Source organism: Clupea harengus, chromosome 9 (genome assembly GCF_900700415.2).
Source record: "Clupea harengus chromosome 9, Ch_v2.0.2, whole genome shotgun sequence".
Classification (NCBI taxonomy): domain Eukaryota; kingdom Metazoa; phylum Chordata; class Actinopteri; order Clupeiformes; family Clupeidae; genus Clupea; species Clupea harengus.
In genome coordinates, this window is record NC_045160.1 from 19,868,275 (window position 1) to 19,883,960 (window position 15,686).

A 15,686-nucleotide genomic window follows, 5' to 3' on the forward strand; every position below is an offset into this window, starting at 1 on the left:
AGAGAGAGAGAGAAAATCCTGGTATGGGCAGTAACATTGGCCTTGGGAGCACACTGCAGTTGAGCGGGAGAACGGGGGAGAGCGCTTGACAAAGCTGGCCGTTGTGCTCCCCAGAGCTGGCATGTTGGCACTGCCAGGTCAAAAGAGGCTGGCACTCAGCGTCGTTCACTCAGTGCCATGAAACAAGGGGCGAGGAGGACCACACGAAAGCACGGCCACAAATGAACACTAGTGGGGACTAAACCACGTGCCAAGTGGATAACTGTAGGATTCTGGGAGTTTTCACAAAAGTAAGGTAAGATATATATATATATATATTTTGTTTTAAATGGTTGTCCACTTTAAAAACCTGTCAAAATGTACAATGACTACCATTCATAGTTATGCCCTAACTGCTGGATGGGGGGGAACAGTGCCTGGGTTACTGTTGTGTTTGCATGCATGTGCATGTCCATTTGTGTCTGTGTGACATCAGGACAACATGAGTGGACAGTGGAGATAATGGAGCTCTAGTAGTCTGGGTGGAAGGACTGTTCAAGGCTGGAAACGATTTCTGGGTGAATCAAGAGGAAAGCTGTGCAAAATACAGAAGAAAGCAGATTACTAAAAGCAGTAAGTCTCTCCCCCTGTTTAAATAAAGGGCTGGTGGGTTGGGAACAAACAAAATGGATGAGCAAAGATTGATGCAAGCTTTTATCCTTAATGACCACCAAATCACTAATTACTTACCATTGCATCATTATAGTTTATTTCATTTCATTTCTGTTAATTTGCTTGAATTCTACTCCCAGGGCTCATTGTGTGGCCGATGGGAATGACCTAAGCAGAGTAAGGCACGAAAAGCCCATTTTTAACCTCATCTCTGAGGCTGTAACCCTAAGGGGAACATGGGTGGTTTTTTTTCTGATTGTTTGGCTGATGAAAGCTCAACTATGTCAGCGGGTTCTTTTGAAACAATGGCAGAAGTGTTATCAAGAGTGAGCGCCGCTCCAGTGCCGTTTATGGGCAGCGCTCACTGCAGAGGGAGGACTGAGGGATAGCAATAGACAGATCGAACGCCAAGAAGAGATAGAAAAGAGGGGCAGAAGAGATAGAAAAGAAGGGCAGGAGAGAAAGAGGCAGGAAAGAAGGACAGGAGAGAAAGAGGCAGAACTAGCTAGCGGTGTTTGACAGAGGACAGGGAAAGACAAAGAGAACGGGGCGAGACGGTAACGGAGGCAGGTTAGCACCTTCTCGGAGCCTCACCTTGCTAGACACCAGCTTGACGTTCCCAGACGCCAGAGCCACGGCGGTGTCGGCCATCACCTCCGCCTTGATGGAGCCCAGGCCTCCTGTGGCGCTGGTCTTTATGAAGCTGTCCAGCACCACGTCCAGCAGGTCTGTGATCTGAGGGGAGCAGAGAGGTGGGGGACGCCGTCAGTCAGGGGAACAGTGCTGGAAGAACAGCAGAGGTGGCAAAGCAGGAACAGGGAGAGTGATTAATGACACACAGAGAGAGAGAGAGAGAGAGAGAGAGAGAGAGAGAGAGAGAGAGAGAGGAGAGAGAGAGAGACAAAGAGAGAGTGAGTGAGAGAGAGAGTGAGAGAGAAAGAGAGAGTGTGAGTGAGAGTGAGTGAGTGAGAGAGGCTTAAAAGGAGTTTGTCATTAGTCTTCAGCTGCAATGCCAAACAACCAAACACAAAGTCACCAATACGATCAATGATGCACAATGATCAATGATGCACCCACAAACTCATTTCCCCTTGAAAAGAATCCAATCCTCTCGTTAGTGAGGAGTGGCGGGTGAGGTGCTATTCCGCCTTTGTGTAAATAAACTCAAGTGGGAATGGAGCTTATCTTTATAGACATTTAGCTGTAGACTAGTTAAGACAATTATTAGCGGCTCTCTCTTTAAAACAAGACTCATGCCTTAACAGCCCGAGCAGACAGCTCACAGCACATTAACCAAACCGAGCAGGAAGGCCTGTGGCTCAGACAGTTTAAAACAGAAGTAAGTACCCCTGTGCAATATCAATACCAAAGATCAAATGATTCAAAATGGTATTACCTTACAGTAATTGCATTACTTCAAGCTGAACAGTAGTAGTAGTAGCAGTGACCTTTTTGCAGTGAGTTCCTACTGTGGGGCCTGCATTGTTAATATTGGAAATCTAAACTGTTAGCCTTTAATTTTACATAATGGCAAATATCCTACTGTTAAACGTAGAAGTAATGCAATTACTGTAAGGTAATACAATTTATTTGACATTTAAGTGATATTGCACAGGGGTGTAGTCACTTCTGTTTTATACTGTATGTGAAAGAGTGAGACAGACACTGAAAAGGGAGAAAGAGAAACTACAGAGAGAGACAGACATACAGAGAGGTGGACAGAAGTGACAGACACTGGAAGAGTGACCTAGAGACAGACAGAAGTCAGAGAGCCGTACAGTGTCCCACTGACAGACAGACAGACAGACAGACAGACAGACAGACACAGCCCCAGGGACGCCCCCTCAGACCTGGCCCAAGCTGCCCCAGATCTTGGCCTGGATGGAGGGGTACATCTGCTTCTCGTTGATGGTCATGGTGATGAGCTTGTCCAGGATGGCGGAGACCCGCTGTCGCTTGGCGTCGTCGCTGTGCTTGCAGAAGCGCACCAGGTTCTGCAGCCAGGGGGTCATGTACTCCAGACACAGGTGCTTCAGCTCGATGCCTGCACACAGAGGGACGTGGGAGCGACGCCAAATTAGTGTGCACATGCAATACACAACTTTCATCACTGCCGATGAAAATACAGAAACCAATGCAATATTGCATGTTAGGTGCACAAATACATAATGATTGAAAAAAAAGATTTTCTTACAGCACACAATGGCATAATCATATTATATATATTCTATATATATATATAAAATCTTTATACATTAATATACATTATTTTGTATCACTACATTATATTTCCACTACCTTTATTTAGCAATCGCACCCTTGTTATTGTTAGCACCTTGCTCTGATGGCTGCTGTACAGGCAGTGTGCTCTGTGGTGTGACCTAGCAAGAGCTGACACTTATAGAGGCTGTGAGAGAGTGACTGCATTTGAATATGCAAGATGCACGTGTGTGTGTGTTTGCATGCAATATTGCCGGGCAATAGGGCATGTTCATGTAAACCGTATGCAGGTGTTGTGTACATTAGTTTAGCAGAGCTTGTGGATGTACAATGTAAAGTGCTGCATTCATAGGCATGTAAGTAACACGAGTGAGTCATGAGTTTTACGAGTGCGTTATACTGACTGGACTTGCTAAAGCCGGAGATGCACTCCTCCAGGAACTCCAGGGTGAGGTGAGGCTCATTGGCAGCCAGAGTCTTGCTGATGGACACGATGAAGAGCGTGTTGTTAGCCGGGATGCAGAGCCCCGACGTCTCCAGGAGCTGGCCCTCAATCTTCAGGTTAAACGTACAGGTTAAGGCACAGAGGAGGTTGTAGGCAGCTGACCTGCAAGGACCAATTTGAGTTAGGGTAAAGATAGACGGAGAAAAAAAGCTTTCTACTCTACTACTGAAGCCACAACAGGAAGAGGACTGAACATTTATCTCAGTGAGAGCGACGGCATTAGATCGCCGATGACACCGCAGAACCGGCATGACCGATTGAGGAACACAAGACTCAAAAACAAAAGAACCACTTTTGCTCTCTGCTCTCTGCCCTTGTGTGAGCATCATGATGACCCAGCAGCCCTCATTTTCTCCCTGCCTAATACGCTTTCGTAACAGGGTATAATAGCGGCATGGATACGTTATCGGCTACGTCTGCGTTGTCATGTTAATCTATTATTAAACTTAGCATATAGTATAGATTGTTTAAAAGACTGGCCGATTTTTAACAAACTGGCAGATAACCGACATAGCTACGCTACTTGACAACAGCTAAGTAACTTAGTTCCTTGACAACATGCTACATACTTTGTACTTTGTTATTAACATGAGACTGAAGAGTATAGCCACAGTGCTCTTGAACGTCACCCGAGAGAAACACGAGAGGGGTTCTCAAGTTCTCCTCCAACGTTCCGCCACGTTCTCCCCCATGCACTCGACTGACCTGAGGCTGGGGTCGGAACTCCCCAAATTGAGCAGGGCGATGTTTAGCAGCGTTCCCGGCACGTCTTTGGGCCGGATCTTGGTGTGCTGTGGGATGGAGTCGGGCTGCGAGAGCTCCCAGCGCGTGCGGATGTGGATGATGCACTGCACGATGGCCTCGCACTCCTGGTGCATGAAGGTGAGCGGCGTGCCCTGGTTGGCGATGGTCAGCGTGAACTGGCTCTCGTCCACCAGGCAGATCTCCTCCACCTCCGAGGCATAGTAGATGTCGTTGAGGAACACCGACTGGCCCAGGACGCGGGTCCGCTCCGCAGACGTCACCTGCACCGCCGTGGAGCCCACCTGAGCAGAGGAGGACATAGGCTGATGTTAAGCTGGTGGAGGCCAGACATCGTGGAATTGTTTCTGGATAATACATTTAAAAGTTTCAAACCCCATTATGACTATATCATCAAGGTCTAAAACTCATTTAATCTTTTTTTTCAGTTTTTGGACATGCCCTTCAGAATAAAATAATAAAACACCATTCACCTAAATGAATGCTAAAACAGCATGTTGTGATAACTCACATTCTTTCCACTAACTTAACTTTTACGATTCTTTCCCTTTTCACACATCTCACATTTTTTGCCCCCTCTTTTTTACAATGTACCATTACTGCTTGAAGAATCAAAAAGTGCATTCTGGAAAATTCCACTCACTCACCCACCCTCTCTCACAGCACTTTCACACATTCAGGCTGTGTTTCACAATGCGGAAGTTCCTGATACACATGTGCCCATCGCACACGTTGTGTGTGTGTGTGTGTGTGTGTGTGAGCAGTTCAGTGCTGTTTTCCAGAAGTGAAGTGGAAGCGATACCGCATGCAGACTTTAGACACTGTATTATTTCATTCTGTGACTCACAAAGGCCTTCACAAATGTTATGTTGGCGGTCCATGTGCCCTTCACGCGCCCTCTGTATGAAAGTTGAACGTGTGTATTACGTATGCAGCACAGGCTGCGCCTTAAGATGGACACTAAGATGGCCTCACCTTGATGGACACTTTGGTGTCCTTGTGAGCCAGCTTGAGAGCATTGTGGAACACCTTCAGGTCCTCCTCCAAGGTGAGGGTGGCGGCCGGCAGCTTCTGCTGGTCAGGCTCGATGTGCTCGGCCAGCCGGGCGGGCGTGTCGATGAACAGCAGCTTCTTGCTGCCCTTCAGCCCGGTGAGCAGGCGCTCGTGGTACTTGGTGTACTCGCGCACCCACGTGTTGCAGTTATACACAAACACGGCGGCCACGTTCTCGTAGGCAAAGTTGGGGAAGACCACAAACCACTTGGAGAGGAAGTCAGTCTTGAAGCGATTGCTGGGGCCTACGTGAGTCAGGTCCACCACGATCTCGTAGGGCTTGGCGTAGTAGGGCTTTAAGGTCAGCAGCACATGGTAGATGAGGAGGTCGCCGTTGATCTGGCCCGTTTTGAACCTAGGGTTTGGAAAGAAGTGACGGCACATGAGAGAAACCAAGGTCATAATAGAAAGCTGGTGCAGAAGAGACACTTGATCGTTAAAAAAAAAAAAAAAAAAAAAAAAAATCACCAGAGGTTGCTATGGTGGTGCATTGGCTAGTCATTTTGAGAGCACTTTCGTATTGAACAATTTAATGCATAGTCACATTCATGTATCAATCAATCAATCCATACTTCAGAGAGAGAGAGAGAGAGGAAGGAGAAAGAGATGAAGCGAGAATATATGCAGGTGTTTGACAGGCTGTGTATTTACTGTGTATGTAACCACAATCTGTATTTAGTCACCCATGTCATTTTATTTTTGTTTCAGCAAGGAGCCCCAAAATAACTGAGAGCTAAAGCAAACCTAAATCACTCAGAGAACATCATTTCCTGCCTGCTTCTTCTCTTTCTACTGTCTTGATTGTTTCTACAAGAACAGACGGCATTTTGGCACCAGCCCGGGCAGAACTCCCATCACATTGATACACCTTCGCTACGATCATGGTAGGTGTGGTAACGTTACTAATCAATCTTTCAAGCTGTTCTAAGCAAACACTTAATATTTGCTTATCACTACATTCAGAGTAGGCCAATATTTCAAATGTCCTGGCACACAATTAGAATGAACAAGGAGTGGTGTATTGAAACTGTTGTCTAGAGATGAAGTTGACACTGAAACAAGTTAAAATGTTCTGTTTATGAAATATTGCCACAACCTTTCAACAGATAAAATGGGACCAATCTAATGACGAACCAAAAAAGGTTATCCCAATGTCTGATCAGTAAATCACCGAGGCTAACTCTCCAATGTCTGGGGTAGAATAATGACAACGTCCTCCAGAGAGAATGATTAGGATTTGACTTGATGCATAAATGAATGACCACTGAACAAGTAAGGATAGAGCTTAGTCAAGCATGGTCTGACGACTACAATGTCAGGGCAAAATAAAGCGTAAGGTGAAGAAATAAAAGGAATGTTTGTGTGGTGTTTTCTAGACAATGGCTGCCCTCAATACAACCGTGATATCACCATTCGAAAACAGCACCACGTTCTCGGACTTAAACACGACAGACAGCACAGGTGCTGCAAACTCCACTCAGCCAACCCTCGGCCCCATCTGGGGCTGCATCCCGGCGGAGGTGGCGTTCGTGGTGGTGGCCTCTGTCGGCACTCTAGTGGTGTTACTTCTGGCCTCTGTCCTGGTGCTGGCGTGTCAGGTGTGCCGCCTGCAGCGCTATCAGCACGCCGGCCGACACACCCGGAGCAATGTGGACCTGGTGAGCGGATCTGGGTACTGGGGAGCAGGGGCCCGGGCTGAGGGAGGGGGGCTCGTGGGGCCGTGTGATGCCAGCGTCATGCTGGAGGAGGTCAAGGCACAGGAGGAGCTAGCGGGCAATAGGGAAGACGAGGAGGACGAAAGTGAAGAGGGGAGCGAGGTCGTGGTCACGGAGGACAGCAGGGCTAGGGCAGGGATCACCGTGGCACCGGTGGGAGAGCTGGTCGCACTAGGGGAGGCAGACACCATCCTGCCCCCACCGCCACCGCCACCGATGCCAGGCTCCACTTCCAGGGATTCCTGCCTGGAGATGGGGAAGGATATGGAGGATATGCCACTGGTGGTGTGACATCAACACAATCTTGAAAAGGGGGGATTATCAGAGGTATTTCTGCTCTTGTGAGAAGGCTACAGATCTGTATTGTTAGTCGGTTGAAATCAGTTGAATTTCATTTCCTTCTTTCTCTTTTTAAGCCCCTAGTTTGAAGACAAATGGCCACACGCCAGTTGCCAGTTGAGTATAAGGAAGTCTTTATTTTGAATATACTTGCCACATACTGCAGAAGGGAAAATGTCTAAGACACATCTCCAACATGGAATACTGTATGTTTGCTACTGCCTAAGGATTAATTGGACTCTGAACTTTCAATACAATACAATTTCAATATACCTATTTTCTCAAAATGATATGTTTCCACAATTCACGTAAAATAATATTACTAGATATATACATATATACACAACTAGAGGGTCATGCTTGTGCAAAACTATTTGAATGTTGGTATTTAAACCATGACTCCAGAAATAACATAACCCTAATCAATAAGGGGGAAATGCAGGTAGAGAAAAGTGCATCTATATCACATGAATAACTCTTCACACTGAGGTAACCCATGTGTACATGTTTATGGGGGGTATCCATAACAAAATATTTGAAACAACACTTAACAAATAAACTAACAGTCTACTGTGGAATGGCATGATGGCTGTTATCTGAAATATGAGCAAACAGTTATTTGTTCTCTCTGTAACCTTTTGTGAGTTCCAAATGAAATAAAAGTCCTGCAGACAAACACCACTTCTGTCTTTTTTGATATATGAAACGGCCACACCACCATAAAACACTTCATGGATCTGTTCAATGCAACTTCTCTATCATATACCCACAGTACCTTACTGTAAAAGGATATCTATGCACAATGTCCTTTTTTAAAGATCAGAAGTGACTGTCAAGGGGTATAACAACACATAGCGGGATAATATATCATATCACTTATCCTGCTGACAGGGGCAATTGATACTGTTGAGGAAGTAACATGTCAACAGAGAGCAAAGACTGCAACCAGATGAAAGATAATTTTGTTCGCTTTTTGGAAGATAAATTTAACTGAAATGAGAGGAAGGTTTCACTGCATTTCCTGTCACTTCATGAAGCAACTGACTTGAGTTCCGTTTTCCACACAGCACACTCTCTTGACAAGGTTCGCCACAGCTAGGCATTTATCAGAGCTGAACTAGAGTATGTTTTCAAGACGTACCCAAGTTAGATAATCAGCCATAAAATCACCAACGTGGACAGATGATTCCTGGTCAGAAACGGAAGGTCAGTGCAAGTTAAATTTGATTCTTTTTCTTGGTAGACAAGTTACAGCTACATAATGGTCTTACTGACTAACGTAGGGACCGCAGGGGGGAAAAATGGTATTGCATGAACATGATGTGACAGTTTTTTAATGAAGGTAGATAAAGATATAAAGAATCTGGTGAGACCGTTCTAGATCTGTAACACCATTTTGAAACTGTTGGGACCGACAGCAAGGTGTGACAGTAACACATAGCAACACGTTTCCCCTCAAAATCTGTTAGGCAAACTACTTTGCTCAGATATCTGTACAGTGTCTGATGGTCATTTTTCACCACATTATAGGCAGTTGCAGCAGATTGTACAGGTACAATCTGAAACAACGAAGAGGACAAGCACATGGTGTTCACAATAACCAACCATTTAAGGACTTGTTTTTATTCTTTGTCTTATTTTAGACTTCTCCAAAGACGTGTATTTCGAGTGTGAGCAGAATGGGTCAGATTCTTAATCTTCTGCTGCTTTTGGTTGCCTTTTCACCGCTGGAGCTGAACGGGGCTGCGGTGACTCACCAGATCACACCTTCACATCCTGAGAGCACATCCGTGCACATAGGGAAGGAAGCCACCACCGTCGCTACAATCAAGCAAAGCCGCTTTGCTGAAACAAGCCAGGAGCCGAATACTTTTGCTGTTGCAACAACTGATGAGGCAAAAACTGCTACGTACACTGTCATGCATCGCAACAGGCAAGAAACTCCAACAGAACCAATATCCAAATCAATGAATCCAACAATTCCAAGGACCAGTCCTCCATTGCTCCTACAAACAGAGTCAAATACAGAGAATCCAAAGTCAACTTCTGAGATTGAAATGAACACAAATCAAACTGTAGTTCTAGATGGCACAGTCAGTACGGATCCGCGAGTGTTGAACACAACTATAAGCCAGCCGACTCCGACAGCCGAGATGTCATCCACACATAGATTCTCCACCTACGCTACGTCAGAGAATCCAAAACCAACCACTGCTTCCACTTTGGGTCATGTGAGTACCACGCTGAAAAGCACTATGAAGATCACCACAAGGAAAACTGCTCCCCCCGTTAAACCCAAAACTACCCCAGCAAAAGACCAGCCATCGGAGACGCATGGGATAGTTGCAGCGGTCCTGATTAGCCTTATTTTCCTAATGATGTTTGCAGGCATCTTTTTCATCATGGTAAAAAAACGCATATGGAGGAGGCGGCAGCTGGAGAACTCAGAGTGGGCAGGCCCAAGCCCTTTCCTTGATGGAAGCACCCAGCCTCATTTCAGCGGGGACAGGGATTCCACCAAACCGGAGTCCAAGAGAATCTCTATCGTTGGGTTCCTTCCTAGGCATGACTCGAAGAGTGGTTCTCTGCTCGATGATACGGACGAGGGCCTTGACATGGATGTTCTGGCAGGTACCACATTTGGACAGAGCAGCGCCGTTGAAACCAAACCAGTGAATGGAACTTTTCAAGAGAAAAAAGAGGACGCTGAAAATGAGCAGGACCATAAGAGCGCCCAGTCTGCCTCAGACACTCTCCAAATGACAGCTGATGTGTCTAACCCAAGTCCCAATCCAGAATCTGCACTCATTAAGGAGGACGACAACCCTGAAGTAAATCTAAAAGAGACTCCCTCAGTTCAACCACCACCAACAACAACCACCACAAACACTCCTCCTCCTCCACCTTCAGATACTAATCTTCAATCTTCAGATGAGACAACACCAGCATCAGACGTGCAAATCCCTCCAGCACCACCCTTACCTCAATCCTAACAGCAGCCTGAGCAACCATTAAGGACACCACATGGAAAGGATATATATTTGAACAGGGAATGGCAGATGGAACTTTAAAAAAATAGTTACGTATTGTGAAATGGAAAAGACAACATGAAGCAGGTGACATCAATAGGACCAGAAGCTGATGTAATGCTCATGAATCATTTCTTCAAAAACTAGCTTGATAATAGGATGTAGGCTGAATTGATGTGCTTAGATGTTCAAGAGTTTTGAAGCATATGCTGTAGTTCTTGGACATGACAGAAGCAGGGAGTGGAATCGATCAATGTTAAAAATTCTGAGGCGAGAGAATTAGTTGAAACACTGCAGTGGTGACTGAAGTGAGGGTGTCTGGTATATCAAGTGAAATATCGTCCACACTTAGGGAAGAGATGAACAGATATGGACAGACATGGATACAATGAGACAGAGAAATACTGAGAGGTGAAGAGGGAATGGCAAACTCAGAGAAAAAGGAAAGTGGAAAGAGTAGGAGGACTGCAGGATGGAACCCGTTGAACAGTGAATTACTGCAATGCTACAGTCTCATCAGGCAACTGTCTGCACCATGTCATGAAAGAGGAATGGCAACGAACAGGAGCACAACAGGAAACCCCAAACAAGAAGCTAGAGCCTATGTGTTATGCACATCCTGCCAATTCGATTTGGACTAATTAAATTCGACAACTCTGCTATTTAGGGCTCAACTTAGTACACCAGACGTGTGAGAGGAACCATGATGTGTGGTCTTCACATAAATCCACCCATTCATTTATCAGTTCCGCAATTCATCGGTCAGACCTCCTGTCTATCCATCAGATGACAACACTCTGTTATGCTCTGATAAACTCAGCATGCTGATAACTATTCTATGTGAACCATTTTGTTGTAAATAGACAGTAATGAGAGTAGTTTCTGTACTACTATGCACATCAAAGAGGGACACAACATCATTCAACTATCTGTTCTTCTTCCCACTTTTCCAATGGAGACACACTGACTGGAAACATGCCCTGAACACCCTAAGTTCAAATCCATGCCTGCCAGATGTGGGTGTCCCAACTAGTCCAGTCTTGTGAATGTAAAGGAGAAGGCACCAAAATAACAGTGCTACAGCCACTGCCACTCAATTCACCATTAAAAAAAAGAGGCTACAAGACACAGGAAATGAATGACATATCTGATATACAGTCATACAGAGACATTGAGCACAGACTTTCCTGAACACTTTCTTGAATGATCACAGGTCCACACGCAAGCATGTGCCAAATACTAACTGCATGACAGATGACTGCAGAATCCTGTTGTGGCCTGCATCAAAAAACAAGAGGACCACAGACAGAAATTCTGCAAAGATTTTAAGGCCACATCTGTTTAATTCTGTGTATTTGTCCTAAGGGCACTTGATATTTGCACCTGCTGTATACACACACACACACACACACACTCATACACACACACACACTCATGGTAAATGGCTGTATGGCCAATTTAGTATTCATCTCTGTATTTAGGGTTTGATGGAGAGGGGAGACAGAGGATTTAGCAATATGTTTTTAGCATCTTAAAACCAGTCATTGTAGTGCAATCATTTTCAAGATAATGCATTTTCATTGTTATTTGTTGCAGTAAATTGTCTAATAATAATAATAATAAAAAAAGAATGATTACACTAGAAGAAGGCTGACAGTGTTGCAATGCAAGCTTTAACACGTCTGATTGGTGTTGCTAGGCAGTTTTGCATGCAGAGATCTGCTCATCCTCCCTGATTGGTGTAGCTGGCTGCTACACATCTGAAGTCTCATGCCAAAGCAGCCTCTGCAGCATGGGAGCATTTCTCACTCACACTAGAAACACCACTGTAGCCAAACATGAAATGCAAGGATTTTTGGTTGACTACAATGCATTTTTCCTATTGATAATGTCGCAATGTGTATAGCCCACACAAGAGTATTAACTGCAGGGCTGCAGAAAGCTTACAAAATAACTTTAATTAAAGAAATTCAGCTGTAAAGAAATTTGAAATTTGTATAACATGACAAGCAGATGAGGGTGTTCAAACCGCCAAAAGTAGTAACTAACTAGTCAGTGGCAGATAACATTTTACACTCGCTGCATTGTCCTGGTTTAGTATAAGAGTTTGGTAATGGCTCCTAGGCTAGGTTTTAGATTTTCAATATTTTTTAAGGCTTTGAAGTCATATATGTAAACACTTGACCATCTTTTTAATTGCATCAAACCGTCATATCTGACTGTGGTAAGAATAAGGAACCTGTGCAAAAGGGGAGGAGTCAAATAAGAGGGTACCACAGGTCAAACACTCATCTGACAGACTGGTCTGAATAATGAGAGGTTTGAACAACGACTCCCTGAGTCTTGAAGGAGCAGTCGCATAGGCACAAACATGATCTTTACTAATTAACTGTTTCTCTGTTATGATAACGATGACAAATTTGCTCACCACTCCAAGTCTACTAGGTATTAAACGCAAATAAACTGAACAACACCTCACCTCACAATTTGCTATAAACAAACACACAGTGTATGAATGCAGAACACAGAAGAACGCACCGCTACTTCTCCCTACATTTCAGAAGAAGCAGGGTCTGTTTCAACAGACTACTTAAAATAAAACAAAATGATAAAACCTGGTTGGCAACGTAACCATGACAGAAGACTCGCTTCTCCTTTCACCTTCCTCAATTTAGCAGTACGATCACCATAAACTGCCTTCCACTTCCTATGTGTCTGTCTGATACACTAGCCACAAGAAAGAACAGCAATTTCAGGTTCACTTATATTCAGGCTAACGGTTGGCTACTTTGTGAGACATTTCTGGGTTGGAAATATTCTTATCTTCATTTGCATGCTTTTTTAAGATTTATATTCCAGTATATTTCAATAATAAAATGTTATAATAATATAACATCATAATATTATATAATTAGTGTTATATTTAAATAACAACCTAGAGAACCAACTGAAATACAGGCCTACTCAGAACTAGGGGCAGCCAAGTTTACATACACTCATCATGGACATGAATGCCATGGCAATATTGGGCTTTCAATGATTTCTTTGAGAACTGTTCTTTTTCTGGGGCAAAATGATTGTACAATATACATATTTAATAAAAGAATTATTTGCATTTGGTGCATAATTTTTCTGAAATCAACCGAGTCAAAATTATACAGATAGGGTCAAAAATATTCATACACCCACTTAGATTATTAATTCAGCGGTGCTGAAAGTTCCAAAACTGGCCAAGGCCTCTTTACTTCCTGTTAGTGATCATGATTCACTACAGCTGGTAGATTCTCTGTGCCAACATAAAAAGGATTACTTTGGATTGACCAACACACAGTACAGTGGGAAGGTCCAAGGAGCTCAGTGCAGATCTGATCTGGTGGATTGTAGATTTACACAGGTCAGGAATGTCTCTTGGAGCCATTTATAAAACAACTGAAGATACCAAGATCATCAGTTCAAACCATTGTACGTAAGCATCAGTTATTGGGAGGTGTAGCCATTTTGCCACCCACAGAGAGCCCAACATACCCACGACATTCATGTCCATGATGAGTGAATGGAAACTTCTCCATTCCAGAGAGGGGGCTGGAATGATCTGTCTCCATGGGTACGCACTACAGAGAAGCAGTGTGGCATTTATCTGTTTGTCTATGTATGTGTGTGGCCTTTGGTGCCTTAATATAGTTGCAAAGAAGCGAGAACATTTCTGCGACGCAAATAGGTGCGGGGTGTGCGTCGAGACGAGTGTGTGCAAGTGACTAGGACTAGTGGGCAACTAGGTGTATACCTGAAGGTCAGTTCAGGACATGGAGCTTTTCCAGGACAAGCAGTGACTAGTGGGTATGTGAGAGAGGGTCTGGGAGTTAGAACAGGGGAGGGAAAATAGAAATGGGAGAGAGAGAGAGAGAGTGAGAGAGAGAAAGAAAGAAAGAAAGAAAGAAAGAAAGAGAGAGGGGGGGAGAGAGAGAGAGAGAGAGAGAGAGAGAGAGAGAGAGAGAGAAGATGATGATTTCGTCAAGTGTGCAGATGCTGAATATAAAAGATTGCAGTCAGCAACTCCCCACCCCCAGTCTCATCAGCAGCAGAGGGGCACTGGCGGTGCTGCAATTCACCATCTCAAACCGCCACCTCCCCATCCCCATGAGTCTCTGTACCCCTCCCTCTGCTCAATCCTACTTTGACACAGTCTCATTGCTCTCCTCCTCTCTCTCTCTCTCTGTTGCACGCTCTCCCTCCCTCTCTTTCTCACACACACACACACACACACACACACACACACACACACACACACACACACACACACACACACACACACACACACACACACACACACACACACACACACACACACACACACACTCTCCTGGTCAGTCCTTCATTTGCACTCCCTCTCTTGTGAACACATAGTTAAGTAGTGAGTGAGTGAGCGGCGAGCAGCCTGCAGCAGCAGCAGCAGCAGCAGGGAAGAGAGAGGAGAGGAGAGGAGAGGAGAGAAGAGGAGGAGCAGGAACGGAGGAGGCGTCGGACGCTTTTCTTTGCAGGAGGAACAGGACATTATTGCTATGCCAGGGGGAGAAATCACCGCAGGGGAGGGTTGACCAGAACCACTGCGTGCCAACACCTAGCCCCAAGACACTGCCATCCAGACAGAGGAAAGGAGGGGGCAGAGAACCAGTGGATAAGCTGGATAACTGGACCCAGTAAATACACTTGGTCTACAGGATACTATAAAGACAAAAGGAAGACCGAAAACAGAGGACAAGGGATAAACTTGGGAAAAGTATAAAAATAAAATTCGTCCTTGGTTTCTTGGGTGCTCTAAAAAAAAAAAACGGCAGAGAAGAGCGACAGGAGGAGGGGGGGAGGAGGTGTAGAAAAAGAGGAGGTTGGAGGGTAGAGGACCGAACGAAAGCAACAAAACAGAGAGACACCGAGAAAAGAAGAGAGTGAAATGACTGCAAAGTGATTTGGAAAGGATCAGGTAAGCAATATTTGGCATGGATAGGCACGCTGCCATAGGTGTGGGAAACATATGCTGAAACACACAAACACACGCACTTCTTTTCAAGCACACACACACACACACACACACACACACAGCAAGCATACACACATGGCAATTCACACTTAAATTCCTTTCACATTTACTAGGGCAGACTGCAGCAACAGCATTCCGCCTCACCAGCGGGCTTAAGAGGTGGTGGAGCAGAGCAGACAACACGCACACTCCTCTTTTTATTGCACAAGACACAACATACACACTCATCTTTTTTCGCACTAGACACAACATACACACTCCTCTATTTATTGCAACCGATTGCCTCAGGGTTGCCATAGAAAATGACTTCAGATTCTTCAAACTAGCCGGTTAAGCGGCTAACTACAGGAACAATGTTGCACATGCATGCAGGGACA

At 44.9% G+C, this 15,686-nt stretch overlaps 2 protein-coding genes across 9 annotated transcripts in view; one reads left to right on the plus strand and one right to left on the minus strand.

Moving 5' to 3' along the window:
• Positions 1 to 15,686, minus strand: part of nf1a (neurofibromin 1a) — a 79,496-nt gene that overhangs the window by 19,372 nt on the left and 44,438 nt on the right. For all 6 annotated transcript variants that reach the window (XR_004164316.2, XM_031573776.2, XM_031573774.2 and 3 more), the window contains 5 exons: positions 5,114 to 5,546; positions 4,082 to 4,422; positions 3,276 to 3,478; positions 2,502 to 2,695; positions 1,246 to 1,386 (listed from right to left, as the gene is read on the minus strand). Coding sequence is in view for 5 of the 6 variants with exons in the window: in XM_031573776.2 (XP_031429636.1) it covers positions 1,246 to 1,386; positions 2,502 to 2,695; positions 3,276 to 3,478; positions 4,082 to 4,422; positions 5,114 to 5,546 (1,312 nt within the window). In the remaining variant the exon portion in view is untranslated. The remainder of the gene's footprint in view (positions 1 to 1,245; positions 1,387 to 2,501; positions 2,696 to 3,275; positions 3,479 to 4,081; positions 4,423 to 5,113; positions 5,547 to 15,686) is intronic.
• Positions 149 to 11,916, plus strand: LOC116221849 (protein EVI2B). 3 transcript variants are annotated; one of them, XM_031573780.2, is made up of 6 exons: positions 149 to 295; positions 476 to 612; positions 5,900 to 6,075; positions 6,568 to 7,233; positions 7,323 to 8,451; positions 8,889 to 11,916. In XM_031573780.2, the coding sequence occupies exons 5-6, from the start codon at positions 8,428 to 8,430 to the stop codon at positions 10,236 to 10,238; spliced, it is 1,374 nt and encodes a 457-aa protein (XP_031429640.1). In that variant the 5' UTR covers positions 149 to 295; positions 476 to 612; positions 5,900 to 6,075; positions 6,568 to 7,233; positions 7,323 to 8,427; the 3' UTR covers positions 10,239 to 11,916. The 3 variants fall into 3 exon arrangements, with proteins under 3 accessions (XP_031429640.1, XP_031429642.1, XP_031429641.1); XM_031573782.2 differs by lacking the exon at positions 8,889 to 11,916 and having other exon boundaries at positions 150 to 295; positions 7,323 to 7,921; XM_031573781.2 differs by lacking the exon at positions 8,889 to 11,916 and having other exon boundaries at positions 150 to 295; positions 6,568 to 7,921.